Source organism: Scyliorhinus canicula, chromosome 4 (genome assembly GCF_902713615.1).
Source record: "Scyliorhinus canicula chromosome 4, sScyCan1.1, whole genome shotgun sequence".
NCBI lineage: Eukaryota > Metazoa > Chordata > Chondrichthyes > Carcharhiniformes > Scyliorhinidae > Scyliorhinus > Scyliorhinus canicula.
The window spans coordinates 51,947,187-51,973,305 of NC_052149.1; the positions used below are offsets into that span (position 1 = coordinate 51,947,187).

Sequence of the window (26,119 nt, forward strand, 5' to 3'; positions counted from 1 at the left end):
GCAAGATCGCCACGGGCGGGATGCGGACCATGTAAAGGACCTTTGACCTCGGACGGGAATATACGGTTGCCGGGTGGGCGCGGCCAGAGAATCCCGCCCACTGTTTCATGATCAGCATGTGGGTGGAAGGGTATGCTGGGTGGATGAATTGTAGGTTGTGTGAAAAATTGAAGCAACAGAGTAACAGTCATGGCAGCTAGGTGTCACGGCACAGTCTAATGTGGTTATCTAGTGCAAAACTGCAGCATTCTCAACAACCACCTCAACTTGAATAAGAAACTCACAATACATGCATTATTGTGGAAGATTTATTGGTACTTGGTAGTTTCTTTCTGTAGTATTCCACTAGGGAATTTTTCCACAGGAGGTGCACAGTGAATGCAGTCAATGGTCACATTAATTAAAAAAATTCAATGATTTAAACTGCATTCACCACTTAAACAATGTCAGGTTTCCTTTTTTAGTTGTACTGGTACCTCAATTATTTGTAAATCCTCTGATTGGTTTGTTACATTGCTCATGATAGTGTAGAAGGATAAAAACGGACAGCCTGTGATGCATCCTTTTCACATACACAATGAAAGGTGTGAGGCTGCATCTATGCACCATTCTTCTAACAGTAGAGATAATAATCACTAAAAGCTCCACTATTCTACTTCAACATCATTATCCCAATCACTTATAAGAACCAGGTTTAGATACAAATGTCAGAACAGATTTGTTGAAGAAAGTCTTGTACCACATTCAAGTTATTTTGTTATCTCATATTTATTAATGTTCTGAGCCCAAGAACAGATTCAAATGTACACAGTGTCTTTCATGACCCCAAAGCACTTTACAACCAATGTAGTTATGAAATATAATCAAATAAGAATAATCTCACATGGACATTGGAAGAGATGAATAGATTCTCAATGTAGCTTATCATCTTTGGAAGCAGTGGAGGAATTTCCAAGAAATAATTTCCCTGGAATTTGCCGAAGTCTTAAAAAAAGTTTATTTTCGGTCTCTCCTACGACTGTTGGCGGATGAGAGCATTGTGATCATGATGCTTAATTACAACAAGACTGCATGGGCAAGCTTAATGGACTAGCTGAGCTCTTACAATGTCATCTTTTTCTATTGGTTCAAAGGTGGGAACAGGATCAAGCTCCACTCTAATATTTGAACACAATACAGTAATCAGGGAGCAGTACAACGTCGGAGGTGCTGTCTTTCCAATGACACATTAAACCCAGGTCCCACTTGTCGTCTTGGGTGGATGCAAAATATCCCAACAGGCAGCACGGTGGTGCAGTGGCTAGCACTGCTGCCTCATGGCACTGAGGTCCCAGGTTCGATCCCAGCTCTGGGTCACTGTGTGGAGTTTTGCACATTCTCCTGCATTTGCGTGGGTTTTGCCACCACAACCCATCCCTGTCCATGTGGAGTTTGCACGTTCTTCCCGTGTCTGCGTGGGTCTCACCCCCGAAACCCAAAGATGTGCAGGGTAGGTGGATTGGCCACGCTAAATTGCCCCTTAATTGGAGAAAAATAATTGGGTACTCAAAATATTTTGAAAATGAAGCAGAGCATGTCCAAATGCAGCAAGACCTGGACAATATCCAGGCTTGGGCTGACAAGTGGCAATTTACATTTGCGCCACACAAGTGCCAGGCAATGACCATCTCCTATAAGAGGATCTAACCACTGCCCCTTGAAGTAAATGGCATTACCATCACTAATTCCCCAAAATCAACACCCTGGGGGTCACCACTGATCAGAACCTGAACTGGACTAGCCATATTAATAGTGGCTACCAGGGCAGGTCAAAGGCTAGGAATCCTACGACGAGTAACCCGCCTCCTGACCCCCCACCACGTACAAGGCACAAGTCAGGTGTGTGATGGAATATTGTTCACTTGCCTGGATGAATGCAGCTCCAACAACACTCGAAGCTTGACACCAACAAGGACAAAGCAGTCTGTTTGATTGCTTCCCTTTCCACATTCAAACCCTCCACCAGCAAGGACAGTCTTGTGTACCATCTACACGATGCACTGCAGTAACTCACCAGGGTTCCTGAGACAGCACCTTCCAAACCCATGACCACTACCATCTAGAAGGACAAGAGCAGCAGATACCTGGGAACCCCACCACCTGGAGGTTTCCCTCCAAATCACCACCCGGACTTGGAAATATATCACTAATCCTTCACTGTTGCAGGGGCAACATCCTGGAATTCCCTCCTTCACAGCACACTGGGTGCACCTACACCTCAAGGACTGCAGTGGTTCAAGAAGGCAACTCACCACCTTCTGAAGGGCTATGGGGATGTGCAATACATGCTGGCCTAACCAGCGATGCCCACATCCTGTAAATGAATAATAAAAAAAAGAGCTGGGGAATTCTAACCAGGATCCAGGTGAAAATCATTATAACATCATTTAAAAAATAACCTGGTCATGATTGTAATGGTGGCTGTGAGAGTTTGCTCTGTGCAAACTGGCTGCCATGTTTCCTACATTGTAACAATGACTAGACTTTAAAAGTACAGCACTGACTCAGTTGGATGCTCCACACTCGTGCTGTATAAACAGAATAAAAGCATATTACTGCGGATGCTGGAATCTGAAACCAAAAGAGGAAATGCTGGTAAATCTCAGCAGGTCTGGTAGCATCTGTAAGGAGAGAAAAGAGCTAACGTTTCGAATCCAGATGACCCTTTGTCAGCTTTGACAAAGGGTCATCTGGACTCGAAACATTAGCTCTTTTCTCTCCTTAGATGCTGCCAGACCTGCTGAGATTTTCCAGCATTTTCTCTGTATAAACAGGAGTTCTTTTTTCTCAAATCTTTGATTTACCAAGCGGTAGAACACTGCTGGTAGAAGCCTATTCTTCACTCTACACCTGACTGCTAGAGGGAGGCAATGTACTTCCACTATAGATCTTGATAAAACTCTGGAAACCACAGCTAATGCCTAGCTCAGCGAGACAAAATAAAACACTGAGGAGGAATGAAACAATTCAAATTTGAATGAACGTTTATTGCTGGTTTGAGCACTTATTGCTCAATATATAAAGATGTTCTTTTGGACAGGTTTAATGTGTGAGCATGTACAAAAGGTTTTGACAGAAATGTTTCTAACATGCCAAAAGAAGTAAAGATTCTTTGTTTTCTTAACCTGCGTTTTGCCAATGAGAAACAACCATATTGTGTTTTTGTGTCATGTAGTTTTCCCAATTGCTAATGTGCTTTAGTAGAGTATATTTACAGCATTAACTTTTTTCCACAGTTCTTGAAACAATCTGAATCATGACATTTAATATTTGTGGAGTAAGAATGGAATATAACATATTTCAGGTGAACCTTTGTATAACCATTGCTATATTCATCACTTTTAATAATCAAGTTTACCAAAACAACGTACTTGCTCCATCTTTCACAATATGTCACCTAAATCATCACAAATAAAAACTGTAAATTTAATTTAGCAAGCATTCAACATATTCAAAAAATTGCAGAAATGTCAATCTTCTGACCACTCCAAAAAGCTGTACAACAGCACGACCATAGTATTTTCACGTCAAATGGAATTGTTGCTAATAGCATCTTAAAATCAGAATAAACAAAAAGTACAAATATTGACTGCATATTGTCAACATATGAGGAAATATCAGTTATATCTACAAATAGGTATTGTGACACACTAGAAATGTGTATTTGTGGTTGTATGCCACCTTCATTCATTTCCCCTTCGACTCTTCTTGTGACTCTTCTTTGATCTAAAAATGGAGTAAAAATTATTAGGAATAATGCATTCACTCTGTGTCAATTAGAAAAAAAAGTCTGAAACTAATACCTTTCAGGTGATTTAGAATGACTTCTATGTCTGTGGCTTCTGTGATGACCTATTTGAAAAATGTAATAATTATCAGTGACAGAAACATACATTAAATGGCAAAAGAATCTTTATGCAGTTCCCACCACAAAAATACATTTTGCCCCCCACCCCCCACTCCCCAAAAAAGATGGCTAATAATCTACAATATTAAGAAACCTCAGAGAGCAGTTCCACATAGGTGTGGAAATGGACTAATATACAGACTTACTCATAAATGACATTACTGAACCATATTTATACATCCATCATCAGCTTGGTGCTCACTTTTGGTGCTATCAGCTTTTACCTGAAGCTTTTTTAAAACAATGCCATTCTCAAACTGCCAGGGTGGCATTTGAACCCATGTCCTCTCGACATGTGTCAGAGCCGTTTACAGTTGCTGACCTGGAGCAATCACCACACTAGCATACACATATACAATCTGAGAAACCGTAAACGCAATCACTAGTAGTTAGGCTTATTTAGAGCATATGTGATCACCCCAGACACACAAACATCGAGGACACAGTGCTGTTAAGGGAGGGCGTTCCAGTATTTTGACCCAGCAACTGTAAAGGAACGGCAATATATTTCCAAGTGAGGATGGTGATTGGCTTGGAGCAGAACTTCCAGGTCGTGGTGTTCCAATGTGCCTCCTGTCCTTGTCCTTTTAGATGGTAGCAATCATGAGTTTGGAATGTAGTGTCAAAGGAACGTTGGTGAGTTCCTGCGGTGCATCTTGTAGAGGATACACACTGCTGCCACTCTGCGTTGGTGGTGAACGGAGTGAATGTTCGTGGATGGGGTGCCAATCAAGTGGGCTGCTTTGTCCTGGATGGTGTCGAGCTTCTTGAAGCTGCACTCAACCAGGCAAGTGGCGAGTATTCCATCGCACTCTTGACTTGTGCCTTGTAGATGAAGGACAGACTTTGGGGAGTCAGGAAGTGCGATACTCGCCATAGAACCCCTAGTCTCTGATCTGCTCTAGTCCCCAGGGTATTTGCATGGCTAGTCTAGTTCAGTTTCTGGTTAATGGTCAAAGTAGGGGTTTCAGCAATAGTTCTGCCATTGACTGTCAAGGGGAGATGATTAGATTCTCTCTTGTTGGAGATGATCATTGCCTGGCAGTGGTGTGGTGCGAATGTTACTTGTCAGCCCAAGCCTGGATGTTGTCCAAGTCTTGGTGCATTTGGACATGGACTGCCTCAGTACCTGAGGAGTACAACGGTGCTGAACATGTTTGCGGATGATTGCACAAATGTTCAGTACCGTTGTACTCCTCATGTCCAAATGCACCAAGACTTGGATAATATCCACCCACTCCTGAGCTAATGATGGAAGGAATATCGTTAATGAAGCAGCTGAAGAACTGAGGAACTCCTGCAGTGATATCCTGGACCGCAGATGATTAACCTCTAACAACCACAACCATCTTCCTTTGTGCTAGGTAAAACTCCAACCAAAGTTACCCCCATGATTCCTGTTTTTGATGCCAGACTGGGTCAAATTCTGCCTTGATGTCAAGGGCAAACGCTTTCACTTCATCTTTTCGGTCTCAGTGGACCCAGCCAACTTTGGATTTCATTAACAAAGAACTCTACATAGACACCAGCCTACATTTCCATTAAATATCAACAAGAAACCAGTCAGTTACAACAAAGATAGTCTTAAAAGACAGCCCATCTTCTATCACAATAATTTAAGAGGGGAAATGTATGAAGACATTCTCTTACAGGCTTCACATTTGCCACCAAACATGAGGGTTGTGTACAAGTGTCCATTCCTAAAGTGAAAATGGCAAGCTGTTGAATTAAAAACAAGTAAAATAAATTATACCTGGAGATTTGGATCTTGATCTGTGACGACGATCTCTAGATCGACTGCGATGCCGCCTGGGACTTTTGCTGCGATGTCTTTCACGCCGTGGTGATGGGCTTCAGTAGAAAAATAACATGAAATAAGAAATAAAAATAATGGATGCATTCACTACCAATAAATGACAAGGAAATAAAAAGCGTTATACCTTCTTCTCTTGGGGGATCTGCTTCGTCTGTAAAATACAAGATTAAGAATTTGATGACTTTTGAATATTTCCTTTAGCATGATGTAAAGGAAAATTACCTTTACTACATTAAGTATAATTTTAATTTGTACTGGTCTCTTTTTCCAAATTTATGATTTATTCTTATATCTGCATGCTTTAACTCTGATAATAATTTCTAAATATCAATAAGACATCTAAAGAGAAAAGATTTACCACAACTTGCTAGCATAATTAAGCACCATCACCAATCCATTACTTAAAGAAAACTGATAAATAAAGGACAAATGAAAGTACTGTAAATCTGAAATAAAACATACTCAAGGGACAAGGTTTTACGGGTCCATCTGCCCAGCAGGATATTTCAGTCCCGCCAAAGTAAACGGCAATTTTAATGGCTCACTGCATCCACCAGGGGGAAGAGATGCGTGGTGGGGCTAGATCCTGGACCAGGTCTTGAAATATACCCAAAATGCTATATCTCATATGCTGATTGATTCAATGTGAATTTCCAGCATTTTGCATTTTATTTCATTTATTAAAATGTTAAGACTACAGCTATTTTCTTACCGCCTTGGTGTTTTGCTTCGACTTCTTCTGTATCGTGGAGATGGAGATCTTCGAGGCCGATCAAGGTCACGGTAGCCTCGTCGTGGAGGCTCTGGTGATGGGACTCTGTCACCCTTGGAATTAATGACAATAATGTACAGAAAATTAAGGTGGCAACTGAATATTTACATAGTATATTTTGCTATTCATCTGTACCAATTACATACATAGATGACCAGAATTAACTCCGGTCCCTGTAATCAGGTGAATGACATTGTTGAGATAAATCATATCAATTATGTAAACAAAAGTAGTTGTGATAAATGTAACTGCTTACGAAAACTACTTTCACATAGAAACTAAAATAGAAACTCAAGAAATGTTTTCTGCCTGGCAGAATGGGGTTAGGATATCGGGTGGGATGAGGAGAGAAGGGAAGGAAGATTGAAGGTCATTCAAAAAATACTTTATAAATATTGACAAACATACTGGCAAAAACATGTTGAAAACTGAAAAGCTCCAATTTTACAAAATCATCAACTGGCACAACTATTTTTTTCTTTTAAAAAAATGTAGTTTTGCGATATGGAAGTATTAAGTTAGTTTTAAAGTTCAAAAGTATTTAAATGTATCAGTCCTACTTTTAAAAGAAACATGGATCAACAAAAATCATGCAGTTTAGTAACAAAACAATTTTTTTAGGGTTTCTAATGTGATGGATCATCTCTCAGGTTTGCAGCTTGCATGCTGAAATGGACTAAAGTTTGATTAAAAGTTAGGCTAATGGGGGAGCCTTGTTTAGGCCAAAGTCTGTTCCTTAAAAAAAACATTTCAGAAGTGCATCAAAGTACAATAAATACATCCCTATGGAAAACAGTTGAAGCAAATATTCTTTAAACATTTTTTAATTTTTTTAAAATAAAGAGTATCCAATTTGTTCCAATTAAGGGGCAATTTACCACGGCCAATTCATCTACGCAACACATCTTTTTGGGTTGTGGGTGAGACCCAAGCAGACATGGGGAGAATGTGCAAACTCCACACGGACAGTGACCCGGGGCTAGGATCGATCCCGGGTCCTCAGCGCCGTGAAGCAGCAGTACTAACCACTGCACCACCGTGCCGTCCCTGAAGCAAATTTTCACAATAAGACAAATATATGATATTTCAAATACATGCAGTAAGTGTATATAAACCTTATCGTCATCGTCTTCATCATCACTAGTGTCTACATCATCCATATCTTCCTCCAAAGCACTGACTCGTGTATCCAGCATCTCTGCTTCTTCCAACACATAGCGTTTCTAGATTATGAAAATAGCTTATTTCAAAGCTGATTCATATCAATTATTACAAATAGTTCAAGCACAATGAAAGTTTGTAGCTGCAAAATTCAGAACATGGAATGAAAAGGGTCACCCTTTTACATACAAAAACACCTCAAAAATGTATTTATGGTATCAAGATCACAACTTGAGCTATTGTTGCACTTATGTAAACTACTGCTATTAAGTTTCTACTTGTAGAATCCCAAGTTATGGATTTTTGGAAATTAAACTATTGTTAACTTACTCTCATGGGGTGTATTTCTGCCACCTGCCCCCACACCTTTCTTTCCCCATTCCAAATACTGAAAGCCAGTTGCTGAATGGAAATGCTACTAATGGTGAAGAGAGCCACATAGATTACATGTCCAAGTGACCATGCATTTGGGACTCTGGGAGAAAGCATGGTAAGCTATTTGATTGGATTAAATCACAAGCAATTTGCCACCTGTCTCAGTGCAGCCTCTTTAGCTCAATCAAACATAAAATTGATTCAATTATTCACAGGTTCAGATGGCGGGGGCTATACGCTGACGAGTTTGATGTTTACTACCATTAGCAATTCCTCTGAGAATGAATCAGTCAATGCCACCCCACAGCAAGACGTGGAGAGCATCTAGGCTTGAGTTGACAAGTGCTAGGCAATGACCACTTCCGACAAGAACAAGCCCCAACCACACGGGCACAATTGCCGAGTCCACCAATGCCTCTCCATCAGCTATGAAGGCTCATGAAAGGAATAATATTTATTGTCACAAGTAGGCTTACATTAACACTGCAATGATGTTACTGTGAAAAGCCCCTAGTCACCACATTTTGGTGCCTGTTCGGGTACACAGAGGGAGAATTCAGAATGTCCAAATTACCCAACAGCACGTCTTTCGGGACTTGTGGGAGGAAACCGGAGCACCCGGAGGAAACCCATGCAGACTCGGGGAGAACGTGCAGACTCCGCACAGACAGTGACCCAAGCCAGAAATTGAACCTGGGACCCTGGCGCTATAAAGCCATAGTGCTAACCACTATGCTACCGTGCTGCCCTGAATGCTTCTTCTATCCAGACAGCATACTTATATGCTTTATGAATGGAAGAAGCATCCAGAACTGACATGAAACTTGATACTATACAGAACAAAGCAATTGTTTGGCTGACTCCCCTACTTCTGATCTCAATAGCTATCCCTTCATCACCAGTGTGTGCACTATCCCTGCAATATTAACCAAATGCACTGTAGCAACCTATCAAGGTTACCAGCCTCGGGTGATGTCTGGGGTTTGAGTGTTCTCCCAGTGTCTGCATGGATTTCCTCTGGGTGCTCCGGTTTCCTCCCACAGTCCAAAGATGTGAGGATTAGGTGGATTGCCCCCAGTATCCAGGGAAGTGTAGGTTAGGTTATGGGGTTACAGGGATGATGGGGGAGTGGATATGGGTAGTGTTCATTCGAAGGGTCGGTGCAGAGTTGGTGGGCCGAGTGGCCTCCTTCTGCAATGTAGGGATTCTATGACTACCCTGATAGCACTTGCTAATCCAGTGATCTCTACCATGGAGGAAAACAGCAGCAATGCAATGGGAACACCATCAACCCCAAGCTTCCTTCCAAATCACAAATCAATCTGACTTGGCTTCATGTTATCATGGATAAAATCTTAGAATTTTCCTAATAGCATCACCACAAGAACTGCACTGATTAGAGAAGGTCTACTACCATCTCAGTTTAACTAGGGATGGGCTGCATTGCTCATATCCAAAGAACACATTTTTTTTAAAAAATGGACGTTCAACCCAGGGGTTTCCCAGTTAGGATGTCGGTGGCCATGTTGGTTTGAAGTTACCATGTAGTCATGCTGCAAACAAATTCAAATGAAAGAGAGCTCAAACATGCAGTTATTTATCCTGCACCTTCTCATTCTTCTTAACCATTGTAATGTGTAGAAGTTAGTTTTCTAACTAACATAAAAGCCTTGCACGTAACTGGCTCAACTGTGCAGGCAACTTCCCTATTCTGAACAGGAAATGAACTCAAGTCTCTCATACAAACAAGCTGTCAGAGCTTTTTTCCATTTAAAAATGTATCCTTCAGAGTGTTGACAAGTTACTCACCTACAGGAACAGATATGGTCATAAGCTAGCAAGTGAACAAAACAAATCTTGTACACAAGGCCATTACTAAACAAATTTAACAAGGAGACACGAGGACGATCAATATTTTTAAGATCCGTTGCACTATTTTAGAAGATCATGAGATTTTATGTAAAATCTTTCAGGTAAATCATATAGTCCGTGGATCTTTACAGAAAGGAGAAAGGAATTGAAAGTGATGCTTTCAACCTCCAGTAGTTCGACAAACTGTGGTAAATATACCAGCTAATCATTAACATTATATGTCCCGTCACCTGTCTGTTTAAAATTCTGTTGTCAGCAATGTCCATAAGCTTTCAGCATTAAGTGTTCCCACATTTAGAGATAGATTGGATGACTTGCCCATTAAGGTGACAGTTTGTGATGCTGCAGTTTCAGTTTTAATGTCTTCTTTATATCAATGAGGTACCCTTCAGGTTCTTGGGCTCATCCAATTGACAATCATCATTTCTAGGCCCCAGGTTTCTCCCTCAGAGGTACTTTTAAGGTGTCAATAACAATCCCTGATGTTGATTTCAGACATACGATCATCACTGAAGTAGCTTCCCTGCCTCAAGTCGTCCTTCCCCTTATACTGCCTCTTCGACTGATTAAACCCCAATACCCTTTATTCTTGCTCCATTTGAAGACTGTCCTTGGTCTTGACTGTTCAGATGTTGAACCACAGGAAATCATATCCTAGTAGTAATCATGTTACTTGTGCATGATGTCTGTAACCGTCTAATTTGAAGAGTTAAGATTTGTGTGAAAGGAATCCTGTAAGTACTACAAAGCAAAACAAACTTTTCCTTCAATACATTTTAAAATTAACTGGCATTAACTATATAAGAAAAGTAAACCATGTTTTTTTGCAAGACACAATTTAACATATACAATTCTCTGACCCACCCTCCCAAATCGTTCCCTTCAGCTTTAAAGTGCTGACCCTTTGTTGCATAGGATTCCATGGGCACCATCAGCACTCATGCTTTATCATAGTAGCCAATCTTTACGCACAAGCATGCACTGCGAATGTTGGCACACTATTGAAACATGTGGGGTGGAGGTGGGTGTGGGGAGGCCGTGGTGCATTGTAGTCGAGTCCATTCCCATTCTCACCTGACACTTTTCAATAAAATGGGTGGGGTAGGAGGTCAATCTTTTCACTTTCCTAATGGTTAGATACAATTAACTGGAGAGAATAGAACATACATATTTCAGATTATAATTTGTACCTGAAGTCGGGGCAAGATAATATCACAAACCCGCTCTTCATGGAGTAACTCATCCATAAATTCATCCACATGAATAAGTTCAAACTCTTGAGGAGAAAAAAAACATGATAATGTGAAATAAAAATAATACAAAACCTGAAGTTTCATTTCAATTTATAAATTATTCACACATAAAAGTAGTGAGCACTCATGAGTTCCTTTTAAGAATTGATAATAATCTTTATTAGTGTCACAAGTAGGTTTACATTAACACTGCAATGAAGTTACTGCGAAAATCCACTAACTTGGAAGAAAATTAAGACTGCAAAAACTAGAATTAAAACTAGATCCTAAAGTGTTTGAGGCAATTTCATACCTTTTCTTCTATCTGTAATCAAGTAAAAGAAAAATAATTTCTCTTAATACAAGCAGAACAAGCATGATTCAAATCACCGGATTTCGGAACTGGTTTAGCTACATCCATCAAGGACATTGCAATAATTTTCAAGGATTTAACAGTCAAAAATGAAAGGTTGTTACTGAGGATGAATACTTGTGAGTGAATGGAGATTAGAAATTGATGTGATACTAAGCTATCGTGAATAAAGCAATATATCACTGCAATCTAATTTCCAATATCATTAGAGATCAAAGTACATTTGCTCCAAACAAGAAATCTTTCTCAGTGTCACACCACAAGGCACTCAATTCTGGAAAACAATGAGGTCTCATTTTTGCTCATAGCTGGAACAATCTTTACCTCCATCTCTCTTTTGCCTCTTCACTTTCCGATAATCGTTATAGAGTGGTTCCAGATATTTATAACAATCAATGGCCGAGCCTGTCAGTCGCATGTACAATGCACCCAGCAGTCTAACATACCTGGGATGAAAATCAATGAAAATGCACTTAAGCTTCAGTTTAAGAAATTCTTCATTTATAAAATCTGATAACATTAGATACCAAAGAACTTAGCTGTGAGTTAAGAAAACATACACAGAAAAAATATTTGATAAAATATTATATGCAAGGCACAAAAGGCTTTATAGGGCAAGTAATATCAATGCTCATTAATTCACCTCTTTCCATAATAAAGACTATCAAATGTTATTTCCTTCAGTTTCATCATATTTGGAATGACGAGACAGGACTACACCACCTCCACTTCTGAAGATTCATGTTGAAGAACAGATAGCTTAACTCAGATTGATGTTTTTCATGGCTATGTTAAGACAGGTGAGTCAACCAAGAACTACATGGCAGCAAAGCATGACTTGGTTCTCAGAGTCCCCATATGCACATTTTCCATCAGGGAACATCAAACAGCAAAAAGAACCAGGAACTGTTGTGCATTGTTTATAGCTCAGCATATTCATCACCATCACCTCTATTTGGACCATAACCGGACAATGAACATTGACATTTAAAAGTTTATTAGCGATTTGATAATAAATAAATTTTACATACTTAAAATCTTCATTCTTTATAAATTCAACAATTATATCCTTTTCGGGTTGAATTTGAAGCATCTTAAGGGTCAGACAAAGGAACGGTGAAGGCTTAATATTTCCACCATAGACGCCACCAATATATTTCAGTTCCATGGCTTTGTCCACCACCAATTCCGCTAAGAAGCAAAGAAGACATTAATTTGTTACAAAATTTCTATAGCATAGGACAACTTCTCAATATCTGACTCAATCTGCTGTTACACCTAAAAAGTGAAGTTATTTAAAAACATTTTGCACTCGACTTATATAGATTGTCATAAGGAAGGTGCAAGAGCTAAGAATGAAAATACAGCTGAGTGAATAAATAAAGTTTGCTCTGAACTGGAATTTAACACAATATATATGTACAACTGACTCATTAACAAACAACCATTCAGCTCTCCATCCTTGCAGCTACCACCCCATCTCCAACCTCCCTTTCGAGTCCTTGAATGTGCTGTCACCTCTTACGCCTACGTACCTTGCCCAGAACTCAAAGGGATTTTTCACCCACCTCTTCTCTTTCAAAATCTGAAACTTCTCTGGAAAGTAGTGAATAAAACTGTTGATAAGTGCAGACAGATGCAACTGAATAAGGCTAGTCAGTCTATTGAAAGTTCCCTTCTTCGGTGTGCCATTGCAGTGGGAGTTCAAAAAACTATAGTAGTTTTGATTTTGTACTTGCATTTGTCAAACTGTCCATTAAGTAGAAAGCATCTATTTCTTCACAGTGCAAAGACAATCATCACCGTTTCCTTGCAATTTGAGGTTCTACTAGGTTTAGAATTGAAAAGATGTCTGCAAGGTAAGACATAGTTAGCATCCAACTTTCATCACCAAACAAATCAGCCAGAGAGGACAATTTCTCACGGAAGAAATTGTGAATTTTGTATCTCAGTTCATAAGTTCTGCCAAGCACCCAATCCCTTGACAGCCAACATACCTCTGTGTGAACAATAAATATGTGTGCTCAGCCCCCATATTGGAACACAGAACTTCAAAAAGCCTGATATTTAGTACTCTGCGTTTAATTAATTTAAGACTTTCACAATTCCTTTCAATGCCACTTCAAGTTTAGATGGAATTCATTTCAATGCCAATGCCTCACATTGAATAAAGCCTTTAAGTCGAGCAGAGGAAGTAAGGAACTCAAAGCTTAAAAGTAGTAAACTGAGCTAACTTTTTAACAGCAGAACTCAGACTTTTTGGAGAGATCGGAGGGATTTGGTTGGATTGGTTGGCTGGTGGCCAATGAATTGGCAAAAGGTCGTATTTGATCCAGCGACAGGCGGCGATTGAGTCCTGCCCGAGTGGGATTGTTTTCAGAAAACCAAGGAACGGAAAGTCAGGTCCTGGGTGCTCGGAGAAGAAGCTGTGAGTCTCTCCAGAAAAGCTGCTGTATTTCTGAACCTACAGAGAATTTGGATGAATCTACATGAAAACTATTACATACTGAAAGCAGAAACTCCAGCTGAGCTTAAATTGAAGGAAGTGTGCTATAAGACAACCATCTGAAACAAAGACTCCTATCCTATTACTTTCCTCATTATTTTTACACTCCTCTTTTCCTTTAGTGTTTGTCAGTCGTGCGCATGTGCATTGGGGGAGTTAAAGAGGGGGGTTAGGTATTAGATAATAGTTAACCAGTTGTAGTTGCTGCATATTTAATTATTGTTATTGATAAAAAAAAAGTGTTTAAATTTACAAACCTGGTGACTGCAGTTATTGGGCAGCCTTAGACTTAGGGTGTCTTTCAGAATTATTTACTAAGACTTTGAGTGGCAGTTATGCAGCAGTAAGCCACACATTTGGAAGCTCCCGTTTTAAAGAGATTTTTCGGCTCTTTTGAGAGCCCAAAACGGAAATTTTTCGACGTCTCCCGGTGGGGGAAGGTGTGCTGAACGACTTTCCCTGCAGTCCATGACTCGAACTTGGAGTGGAAAGGTGGAAAAAACAGCAGCAGCTCCTCAGAAAAAACGGGGGAAGGGATCCAAGATGGCCACCGACAAAGCTCCAGAGGAATGGAGACTCTGGGCCCAGAAACAACAAACTGATCTCCTGCGCTGCTTTAAAGAATTCAAGGATGAAGTACTGAGCTCTCTGCAGGAAACAAACAGAAGGCTGTCAGAGATTCAGTCCACCCAGGGTGCTGCCATCAAGAAGTTGCAGACGCAGGCCATTGAACGAGAGGAGGAGGCCGTGGTCCTCGTGAGTAAGGTGGAGGGGCACGAAGCACTCCACAAGAAGTGGCAGGAACGCTTTGAGGAGCTGGATCACCGCATGAGGCGGAAAAACCTGCGGATCTTGGGCCTTGCAGAGGGGCTGGAGGGATCGGACCTGACAGCCTATGTGGCTGTAATGCTGAATTCGCTAGTGGGGGCCGGATCTCTCCATCTGCCCTTGGAGCTGGAGGGAGCGCACAGGGTGCTGGCCAGGAGGCCCAAGGAAGATGAACCCCCGCGTGCGGTGCTGGTGAGGTTCCACCGGTTCAGTGATCGGGAGTGCGTGCTGCGCTGGGCCAAGAAGGTGAAGAGCAGCAATTGGGAGAATGGGGTAGTGCAGATCTACCAGGACTGGAGTGCTGAGGTGGCTAAGCGGCGGTCCGGATTTAATCGGACGAAAGACGTGCTTTATAGAAAAAAGATAAAGTTCGGAATGTTGCCGCCCGCGCGCCTGTGGGTAACTTATTCGGACCAGCATTATTATTTCGATTCCCCGGAGGAGGCGTGGGCCTTCGTGCGGATGGAGAAACTGGACTTGAACTAGGGGTTGGGGGTTGCGAGGTCGGCTGTAAGATATTAGTGCTGGATTCTGCTGTTGCTGTGTTCTCTTTTTCTTCTGTTGTTTTCTTCTTGTTTTAGTACTTTTGCAATTTCGATATGGTTATTTACGGAGGGGTTGTTCTGCTATGTTTTTGTTTTTGTGCTGTGGGACATTGTCTGGGCTGTGTATCTTGAGGGGAGGGTCGGGGGGGTATGTTGTATTCTATGCCGGAGTGGGGGTATGGAGTGGGGCTGATATTTGGGAGCTGCGTCAGAAGGGTGTGGTGGGGCAGTGCAAAAGCGCGGGCTTTCCTCTGGTTTCCCGTGCTGCGGGGCTGGGGGGTGGAGATGGTGATGGGGGAGGCGGGGCCTTAACTGGTTCTTCCCCGCGCTGGAGTGGTGCCAGGAGGGGGGATAGATTGGGGGATGATCCCACTTCGGGAGGGGTCGGGCTATTGGCGGGAGTTTCCGGGGTCAGCAGAAGTTAGCTGACCCACGGAAGTACAATGGAGGACGGTTCACGGCTGGGAGGGTTCCTAGCCTGGGGGGGAAGGGAGGGGGGGAAAGGGGAATACCGGGTTGCTGCTGGTAGGGTCAAGAAGGAGCTGGTGGGGGCTGGGGGGACAGAGGTGAGGGGTTGTCGCTATGGGGACGGGGTCGAGCAGGGGGTGCTGGCCTGGGGCGGGCAGTCAACGGGCTATGGCTAGCCGACGGGGGAGGGGGGGCGGGACGCCCTCTGATCCGGTTGGTCACCTGGAATGTGAGAGGGTTGAATGGGCCGGTGAAGCGGTCGAGGGTACTGGCTCACCTGAAGGGGCTAAAGGCGGATGTGGCAATGCTTCACGAGACCCACCTGAGGGTGGCGGACCAGGTCCGCCTGAGGAAGGGATGGGTGGGGCAGGTTTTCCACTCGGGGTTGGATGTGAGGAACCGGGGAGTGGCGATTCTGGTGGGGAAAAATGTGTTGTTTGAGGCATCGGAGGTGGTGGTGGATAAGGGGGGTAGGTATGTGATGGTTAGGGGCAGGCTACAAGGAGAGAAGGTGGTACTGGCTAGTGTGTATGCCCCAAATTGGGACGATGCGGGCTTTATGAGGCGTATGTTGGGACGGATCCCGGATCTGGAGGCGGGAGGTCTGATCATGGGGGGGGACTTTAATACGGTGTTGGATCCTTCACTGGATCGGTCCAGCTCTAGGACGGGTAGGAGGCCGGCGGCGGCCAAGGTACTGAGAGGGTTTATAGACCAGATGGGTGGGGTGGATCCATGGAGGTTTGTAAGGCCGAGGGCACGCGAGTACTCTTTCTTCTCCCACGTACATAGGGTCTACTCTCGGATAGACTTCTTCGTGGTGAGTAGGGGACTGATTCCGAGAGTGGAGGAGGCCGAGTATTCGGCCATTGCAATCTCCGACCACGCTCCGCATTGGATAGAGTTGGAGATGGGAGAGGTGCGAGACCAACGTCCGTTGTGGCGGTTGGATGTGGGGTTGTTGGCGGAGGAGGAGGTGTGTAGGAGGGTCCGGGCAAGTATTGAGGGGTACCTTGAGGTGAATGATACGGGGGAGGTTCAGGTGGGGATGGTCTGGGAAGCCCTGAAGGCAGTAATTCGTGGGGAGCTGATATCCATCCGGGCACACAGGGAGAGGAGCGAGAGGAGTGAGAGGGATAGACTGGTGGGAAAGATGCTGGAGGTGGACAGGAGGTATGCAGAGGCACCAGAGGAGGGACTGTTGGGGGAGAGGCGCAGCCTGCAGGCTAAATTTGATTTGCTGACCACTAGAAAGGCGGAGGCACAGTGGAGGAAGGCACAAGGGGCAGCGTACGAACATGGTGAAAAGGCGAGTAGGATGCTGGCTCATCAGCTCCGTAAGCGGGATGCGGCTAAGGAGATTGCTGGAGTGAGAGACAAGAGTGGGAATGTGGTGCGGAAGGGGGTAGAGGTGAATGAGGTCTTCAAGGACTTTTACGGGGAACTGTACCGGTCGGAGCCAACGGGGGAGAGGGGGGGGAATGAAGAGGTTCCTCGACGGGCTTTCTTTCCCGAAGGTGCAGGAGGAGAAGGTGGAGGGGCTGGGTGCGCCGATTGAGCTGGAGGAGCTAGTTAAGGGGATCGGGCAGATGCAGTCAGGGAAGGCACCGGGGCCGGATGGGTTCCCGGTGGAATTTTATAAAAAGTTTGTGGACCTAGTGGGCCCCTTGCTGGTGCGGACACTCAACGAAGTGTGGGAAGGGGGGACTTTGCCCCCGACGATGTCACGGGCACTGATCTCGTTAATTTTAAAGAAGGACAAGGACCCCCAGCAGTGTGGTTCATACAGGCCCATATCTCTCCTCAACGTGGATGCTAAGGTGCTGGCAAAAATCCTGGCCACCAGGATAGAGGACTGTGTGCCAGGGGTTGTGCATGAGGACCAGACAGGTTTTGTGAAGGGAAGGCAGCTGAACACGAATGTGCGGAGATTGCTGAATGTCATTATGATGCCGGCGATTGAGGGGGAGGCAGAGATAGTGGTGGCGCTGGATGCGGAGAAGGCCTTCGATAGAGTGGAGTGGGGGTACCTATGGGAGGTGTTGGGGAGGTTTGGATTTGGTGAAGGGTTCATTAGATGGGTAAGGCTGCTATATGAGGCCCCGATGGCGTGCGTGGCCACGAATAGGAGGAGGTCGGAGTACTTCCGGCTTTACCGAGGGACCAGGCAGGGTTGCCCCTTGTCCCCCTTGTTGTTTGCACTGGCAATCGAGCCGCTGGCGATGGCATTGAGAGATTCAGAGAGGTGGAGAGGCTTGGTGCGAGGTGGAGAGGAACATAGGGTGTCGTTGTATGCCGACGACCTGTTACTGTATGTGGCGGACCCGGTGGGAGGGATGCCGGGAGTGATGGAGTTACTAGCCGAGTTTGGGACCTTCTCAGGTTATAAATTAAACTTAGGCAAGAGCGAGGTGTTTGTGGTGCACCCTGGAGACCAGGAGGAAGGAATTGGTAGGCTCCCGCTTAGGCGGGCAGGGGAGAGCTTTAGGTACCTGGGGGTGCAAGTGGCCAGGGACTGGGGGACTCTCCACAAGCATAACTTTACCAGACTGGTAGATCAGATGGAGGAGGAGTTCAGGAGGTGGGACATGCTGCCATTGTCGTTGGCGGGGAGGGTGCAGTCCGTCAAAATGACAGTGCTTCCGAGGTTCTTGTTCCTTTTTCAGTGCCTGCCCATATTTATCCCCAGGGCCTTCTTTAGGAGAGTGACCGGCAGTATTCTGAGCTTTGTGTGGGCACATGGGACTCCGAGAGTGAGGAGGGTGTTCCTGGAGCGAGGAAGGGATAGAGGCGGGCTGGCGCTGCCCAACCTTCTGGGGTACTATTGGGCAGCCAATGTGTCAATGGTGCGTAAATGGGTGATGGAGGGGGGAGGGGCGGCGTGGAAAAGAATGGAGATGGCGTCATGTAGAGGTACGAGCCTGGGTGCCATGGTAACGGCACCGTTGCCGCTCTCCCCCAAGAGGTATACCACGAGCCCGGTGGTGGCGGCGACCCTAAGAATCTGGGGACAGTGGAGACGGCATCGGGGGGAAACAGGGGGCTCGATGGAGGCTCCACTGGGTGGCAACCATCGGTTCATCCCGGGGAACACGGATGGGGGATTCAGGGGATGGCAAAGGGCGGGCATCAGCAAATTGAGGGACCTATTTATTGGCGGGAGGTTTGCGGGCCTGGGGGAACTGGAAGATAAATTTGGCCTTCCCCAGGGGAACATGTTCAGATACCTGCAGGTAAAGGCGTTTGCTAGGCGACAGGTAGAGGGATTCCCTTTGCTGCCCTCGCAGGGGACGATGGACAGAGTGCTTTCGGGGGTGTGGGTAGGAGAGGGGAAGGTGTCTGACATCTATAAGGTAATGCAGGAGGTGGAGGAGTCGTCAGTGGAGGAGCTGAAGGCTAAATGGGAGGAGGAACTCGGGGAGCAGATAGAGGACGGGACTTGGGCAGAGGCCTTGGAGAGAGTCAACTCTTCCTCCTCATGTGCGAGGCTTAGTCTCATCCAATTTAAGGTGCTGCACCGGGCCCACATGTCCGGGACTAGGATGAGTAGGTTCTTTGGGGGTGAGGACAGGTGCACCAGATGTTCGGGGAGTCCTGCGAACCACGCCCATATGTTCTGGGCATGCCCAGCACTGGAAGAATTCTGGAAGGGGGTGGCGGGGACGGTGTCGAGGGTGGTTGGATCCAGGGTCAAGCCAGGGTGGGGACTCGCGATTTTTGGGGTTGGGGTGGAGCCGGGAGTGCAGGAGGCGAAAGAGGCCGGGGTCCTGGCCTTTGCGTCCCTAGTAGCCCGTCGAAGGATTCTGCTACAGTGGAAGGATGCGAGGCCCCCCAAGCGTGGAGACCTGGATCAGTGACATGGCGGGATTTATAAAATTGGAAAAGGTCAAATTTGCCCTGAGAGGATCAACACAAGGGTTCTATAAACGGTGGCAGCCTTTTCTGGACTTCCTGGCTCAGAGATAGGTAACTGGGTCAATAGCAGCAGCAACCCGGGGGGGGGGGGGGGGGGGGGGGGGGTGCATTATTGTAGTGTTTATTCTGTAACTTCATAGTGTGTTAATTTGCGTTGTTGTTAAAATGCTGGGTTGTTCATGGGGATGGGGCGAATGTATATGATTGTTAATATTATTGTTATTTTCGGTATTTTACTAAGGTGCGTTATTGTTGTATAAAATCAAAATTTCTCAATAAAAATTATTAAAAAAAAGAAAAAGAATTATTTACTAATTTAAATTGTGTTGCGACTCCGGGTCAAGTGGGACTGGAATTGAACACGCACTAGCCCAGGGGGTCGTAACAAAGCTGACCTCTCATCTAGGACCTTGCGAGCCATGTCTAATGCTGCAGGGAGAATTAATCTCTTTGCACAGTGTGGGGCATTTTCGCTGTAGCTACAAGATAAGCTACCATGTAAGAAGCTAATGGTGCTTTGTCAATCAGTGTTACATTTCTGCTAAGCACTTCAGCTGATGATTTCAGTTCTCATTTCATCCTTTAAGAAAAATCAGGTTTTTTTCGAGCTCCCATGCCTTTAGGTCTTCAGATGCCTTTATACAGTTTTGAGGGTTTAAAACTCTGATTCGGTAGTACTTCCCTGCATATAACACACATGCGTTTTGCATCCTGATTTGCATTGGCACATTAACAACAAAGCCTGCTCCCGATTTAAGTTTCTTCTCTGTAGGCTGTTCACTGGAGGCCCTGGAGCTCTGTACACTAATAGAGACTAGCACTGCTCTGTCCTGCCACTAACCCTCCAGAACAGCTCTCTTCAGCAATGCAAGATCCTGGCTAAGAGGTACACACTGTCTATTTGTGTCTCTGGCCATCTCTTTCTTGTAACAAAATGATCCATGTTCATAGTCTTCTTGCCTAGCTTCAAAATGAAAGAAGCTCGCCTCCAGGTGATTTTGAGTTACAAGCATGTAGGTACAGGGCACTCGGCACCAAGTGTATATGTAGTGTGCACTCACCTGCTCACTGTTGCCTCTAATCCTCTTAGGGTTGGAAGGCTGCATGGCTGATTATGCAGTAGTTCTCATTTTAAATGCCTTACCGGCTGATGGGCACAGCGAAAAGAAATTCTTCTTTTGGAAACACAGTGACCCTTAGCTCAGCTACCCTTCTGACACTTGCCCTGACCTAAATCATATTGAGTGCCATTCACCAACACCGCCCCCCCCCCCCCCCCCCCCCCCACCCCACCCACCCCCGCTCCCAAATTGAGCAATACAAACTTTCAAACACACTTCAATTTTTTTCCGATCCCTCATTGGTTTACCTTTGTAATCTCCTTCAGCCCTACAACCACTCTGCAACAAGAGAGAAGTAGTAAGACAGAGGAAGGGCCTAGCTGCCATCAGATTGGGGAGGGTGGTGAACATGAGGAAACATGCAGAAAGTTGGTACTTGAATGGAAGAACCGCAGGAAAGTCTAGATGTCTATTTACATATGGTGAACTGCTGAGCAAATAGTTAGCATGTAGACTAAAGAAATAATGTTGCACAAGAGGAAGTGGCAGACATAGGTGAAAAACAGCCTTGTCTACAATCATGACTAGCTTTCCTGAATACACTACTGTCTTAAGAAAAGTAAGTGAATATAATGGGAAATATTCTGGAAATAGAAAGTGAATATTGAGTTTCAATAATGTAAGGAAAACTTAAAATTGGTGTTTGAGGAATTAGGCATCCAAGTTAAAATGCAAGGTAGCAATCTCAGGATTATTCCTGTGACACATGCCAAGTCATTCAGAGAGTAGCAACAACAGCTTGAATGTATCTGGTGCCCTTAACATAGAAAACGTCCCACTGCAATAGGGAACCATGGCAAGGAAAATTTGGAAATGGGGCAGAGAAGGTTGGATGGAAAGATGTGTTTTGAGAAAAGCTTTGAAGGAGAGACAAAGCAGGAACTGGACTGAAGTGACTAAATACCACCATCAATAATGGAACAAAGACATTTGTACAAGGTCTAAAATTAAAGGTACAAAGGTTTTTAAGGACCAGGTTATTTTCTTTTCCCCTCATTCCTTACTGCTAACACTTGTCAGTCCTGCACTACTGTCTTTTTATAGTTTCTTGTGCTCTTGAAGCTTAGTTACGAGATACACCACTTGCTCCATTCCCTCAATTTGTTCATTCAACTCCCTTTACTAATCCTGTATGAATTGGCCTTCAAGGCTTTTTTGTGTCAGTCACAATCCCTTTCAAAAATGCTGTGATCAACCCACTCAAAAGAAATTCAAATTTAGACCCATCTGTAATTATGTCATTTTCCTGCACAGAATGTATTAACTCACAAAACATAAATTTAATTACATCATCCAAATATTCACCCATTCTGCTAGCTTATCTGTCTCCTTTTCTATTATTGCCAAAAAAGTTCCATTTGTGCTGTCAACTTTATTTTGCGGCTATGTTGACATCCGGGTGTACTAAAAGAACAAAATCTCACTGTAAATATAACATCTCACTGTCTTCACACTCAAGTTTAAATGGTGTTTCAAAAATCCAAAAAACAGCTGAAAAACAATGAATAACACTGCGACTGCTATTTACAAACCAGAACAGGCTCAGGGTTTCTCCTGGGAATATAAAAAGCCATCACTGGAACAGAGTGCAACAAAAACAGAAAACGCTGGAAAATCCCTGCAGGTCTGGCCTTAGTCTGACGGAAGTCATCCAGGCTCGAAACGTTAGCTCCCTTCTCTCCACAGATGCTGCCAGACTTGCTGAGGCGTTCCAGTTTGTGTTTGTTTCAGATTCTAGCATCCGCAGTAATTTGCTTTTAGCTTATTGCAACCGAGTGGCTGCTCCAGTCCGCAACCGACCACAGTTACAGTCCGAGCAAGAGACCCAGGCCTCAACCACAATCATATCCTGAAGCTCTGTGTTTGATCCTCCAGCCCCATTCCCTACCTGTCAGCCCGAAACATTCCTCCTTCCAGTACTTGGACTCGTAGATGCGAGTGCGGATGATTTTCTCAATCAAATACTGCGGGTTGGTCCCATGGATGCTGTGAGCATCTTTCACCGTCCGGTTCGCCATTGCAATCCCAGCAGGCAAGGCAACACTTTAGTCACTGTTTGATGGAGCAACACCACCCCCCACACCGTGGCAGGGCAGACATCCCGTTCATAGCTCCCCCTGTGGCCGGGAAGACATCCCGCTCACACCGCCCCCTGTGGCCGGGCAGACATCCTGCTAACACCGCTCCCTGTGGCCGGGCAGACATTCTGCTCACACCGCCCCTGTGGCCGGGCAGACATCTTGCTAACACCGCCCCCGGTGGCCGGGCAGACATCTTGCTCACACCGTCCCCTGTGGCCGGGCACACATCCTACTCACACCGACCCCTGTGGCCGGGCAGACATCCTGCTCACAGCGCCCCCTGTGGCCGGGCAGACATCCTACTCACGCCGTCCCCGGTGGCCGGGCAGACATCCTGCTCACACCGCCCCCTGTGGCCGGGCAGACATCCTGCTCACACCGCCCCTGTGGCCGGGCAGACATCCTGCTAACACCGCCCCCTGTGGCCGGGCAGACATCCTGCTAACACCGCTCCCTGTGGCCGGGCAGACATCTTGCTCACACCGCCCCCGGTGGCCGGGCAGACATCTTGCTCACACCGTCCCCTGTGGCCGGGCAGACATCCTACTCACACCGACCCCTGTGGCCGGGCAGACATCCTGCTCACAGCGCCCCCTGTGGCCGGGCAGACATCCTACTCACGCCGTCCCCGGTGGCCGGGCAGACATCCTGCTCACACCGCCCCCTGTGGCCGGGCAGACATCCTGCTTACAGCGGCCCCCTGTGGCCGGGCAGACCCTCTTCTGTTTTTCTGATGAATTTAAATGTACCCAGAATGCTTTGCAGAGCCTCAGCTGACCGGGATGGCGCCAAAATGTGAGTGTTGCTGGGAGCGGGAGAGGCCACCGAGAGTCTGCTGGGCTGCAGCCGCATTTCATTCTGCCTTTCACATCAGGGCAGTTGAAGTTTTCTTCAGAGCAGATTCCGGGTGGGAATCAGCCCCGTTTTCCTCAGGGTGCGGATTTTATTTGTTTTTATATTTTATAATCTGAAGTTTGGCGAATCGCATCTGAGATGAGCAACTATTTAACCAGGTTGAAGGAGCGGAAAAGACACGTTTACAGCTGGGCAGGGGAACCTCTTCAAGTGAACCGGAGGCTGCCGCAGTTAGAGTACGAGTGAGTCTAAACTGTACCTTCTCCTCTTCCAGTTTAATGTCATTTATATCTCAGGAATCTGGCCGCCAGGATCGCCTAAAGTTACCTTAATCAGCCTTAATTTTTATTTAGTTGTTCCTGTCTGTAATCGACAACCATTCATCCTCTTATCAAGCAATCGAGCCCTACAATGTTCAAATATTCTGTTTCTGTTGTCCTTTACGACCGTCCGGGAGAATTTCTCATGTCTGCCTTAAATGGGTGACCCGCTCCTAATTTTAGATTCTCGCACAAGAGGAAGCATCCTCTCCACATCCACTCTGTCAATACCCCTCCAGGATCTTAGGTTTTCATCACGTTGCCTCTTGCGCTTCTAAATAAACTCCAGTAAACACAAGCTTAATCCCTCCAACCTTTCCTCCATAAGACTACCTGCCCATTCCAGGTATTAGCCTAGTGAACTGTTTCTAATACATTTACATCATTCTCTAAATTAATAAGATTCCCAATGCAGTGCACAATACTCCAGATGTGGGCTCACCAATACCCTGTGCATTGATGCACAACCTCTCTACTTTTGTAATCAATTCTCCTTGATGTGACCATCAATTCACTCGGAGACTCGAGTCGAAGTAAACAGTGGTTTTAACCTGCTTACAACTTTGCCTGCCTGCGACTGGTACGTTACTGAAGGTGGTCCTGCAGGTCAGCTGCTCTTATACTTCCACAAGGGGTGGAGCCTGTACATGCTCCACATCTCCCCCTGTGGTTGAAGCCACACAGTGGCCCATAGATGGAACCCACAGGGTTAATAGCATGGTATAATGCAACACAGTATATTGGTGAATTAATAGTACTTATACATTCACCACACTCCTCACAATAAATGATAACATTCTGTAGCCAGTTCCAAGCTGCACTGCAGCAAATCACCAAGACTCATTAGACTGCACCTTCCAAACCTGTGACCTTTGCACCTAGAAGGACGCAAAGGCTGCAGAAGCATGGAAACACCTCCACCTGAAAGTTCCCCTCTGCCCCCCCCCCCCCCCCCCCCCCGACTTGGGACTATATTGACTTTCCTTCACTGTCATAGTCAAAGTCCTGAATCCCCCTCCTAAACAGCACTGTTGGTGCGCTCCTGTCTCATGGACTGCAGCTCACCACCACCTTTTGGTGGCAATTGGGGATAGGTGATAAATGCTGGCCTCGCCAGCGATGCACACAGGCTAGGAAAGAGTTCACACTTTAAACAATTTGACCCAGCAATAGTGAAAGAACAGCGGTGTAGTTCCAAGCTGGATGATGTGTGGTTTAGAGGGGAAGCTGCTGGTGGTCGTGTTCCTTATGCACCTGCTGTCATTGTCCTTCCAGGTGCTCAAGGTTGTGGGTTTGGAAGGTGCTGTTGAGGGCCTTGGTGCGATTCTGCAGTGTGTCTTGTCAATGGGTCACACTGCTGTCCAACATCCAATGTGCCCAGAGGAAGACCAGGGCTGGTGCAGCTGCTGAGGTTTTCCTGAGTATCAACAACATGAACTGCCAGTTTTTTTGCACATCCATGCTGATTTTCATGGATCCTTCAGTCATGAGAGCACCCACATAAGTAAATGAAGTATCTTAATGTTCTAGTGAATAATATTTGTATTTTCAGTACATCTACATCATTTGCGCAGTCTGGAGTTCACAATACTCTGCTTTTCAATTCATCACTGTAGAAATGAACCCAAGTGCTTTGTTTTGTTTTTTATATAGTCTTGTTAACTTGTCACTACTTTGTATTTTGTCTATCTGTAATCTCTCTGTCCTCTACCCCATTTAGATTCTGCCTCCAATTTCTTTTCCCTAGAAAATAGTGAAAGCTAGGTCTTGGCAAATGTTTTGCTCGGCAAGGGAGTTGAGGATTTTGGGAAGCAGACAGGAAAGTGGAGCAGAGACCATATTCAGACGAGCCCTGATACTGAATGGTGGCACAGGCTTGAAGAGCCAAATTGCCTATTTGTGCTCCTATGTTCCCAACTTGCAGAGAAATGTA

The 26,119-nt window shown here is 45.1% G+C and overlaps 2 protein-coding genes across 2 annotated transcripts in view; one reads left to right on the forward strand and one right to left on the reverse strand.

The window, feature by feature from the left end:
* Positions 1-3,495: 3,495 nt before the first annotated feature.
* prpf38a (pre-mRNA processing factor 38A) lies at positions 3,496-23,058 on the reverse strand. The gene is made up of 10 exons (XM_038794244.1): positions 22,819-23,058; positions 12,579-12,738; positions 11,872-11,993; positions 11,133-11,218; positions 7,650-7,757; positions 6,475-6,587; positions 5,887-5,913; positions 5,700-5,797; positions 3,843-3,891; positions 3,496-3,765 (listed from the first exon to the last, which is right to left on the reverse strand). Exons 1-10 carry the CDS (start codon positions 22,946-22,948, stop codon positions 3,723-3,725), a joined length of 936 nt encoding a protein of 311 aa, XP_038650172.1. The 5' UTR covers positions 22,949-23,058; the 3' UTR covers positions 3,496-3,722.
* Positions 23,059-23,804: 746 nt separating this feature from the next.
* Positions 23,805-26,119, forward strand: part of orc1 (origin recognition complex, subunit 1) — a 28,750-nt gene continuing 26,435 nt past the window's right edge. The window contains exon 1 of the mRNA XM_038794245.1: positions 23,805-24,108. Within this exon, the coding sequence (XP_038650173.1) occupies positions 24,005-24,108 (104 nt within the window). The 5' untranslated portion in view covers positions 23,805-24,004. The remainder of the gene's footprint in view (positions 24,109-26,119) is intronic.

What these genes read in the sequence shown, in the direction of transcription:
- prpf38a (XM_038794244.1), bottom strand. Translation starts at nt 22,948, where the DNA reads ATGGCGAACCGGACGGTGAAAGATGCTCACAGCATCCATGGGACCAAC. An exon ending in ATAAAGAATGAAGATTTTAA is followed by an intron (nt 11,994 to 12,578) that starts GTATGTAAAATT and finishes TTTTCATCCCAG; the next exon opens with GTATGTTAGACTGCTGGGTG. An exon ending in ATGAAGACGATGACGATAAG is followed by an intron (nt 6,588 to 7,649) that starts GTTTATATACAC and finishes ATTAATTCCAAG; the next exon opens with GGTGACAGAGTCCCATCACC.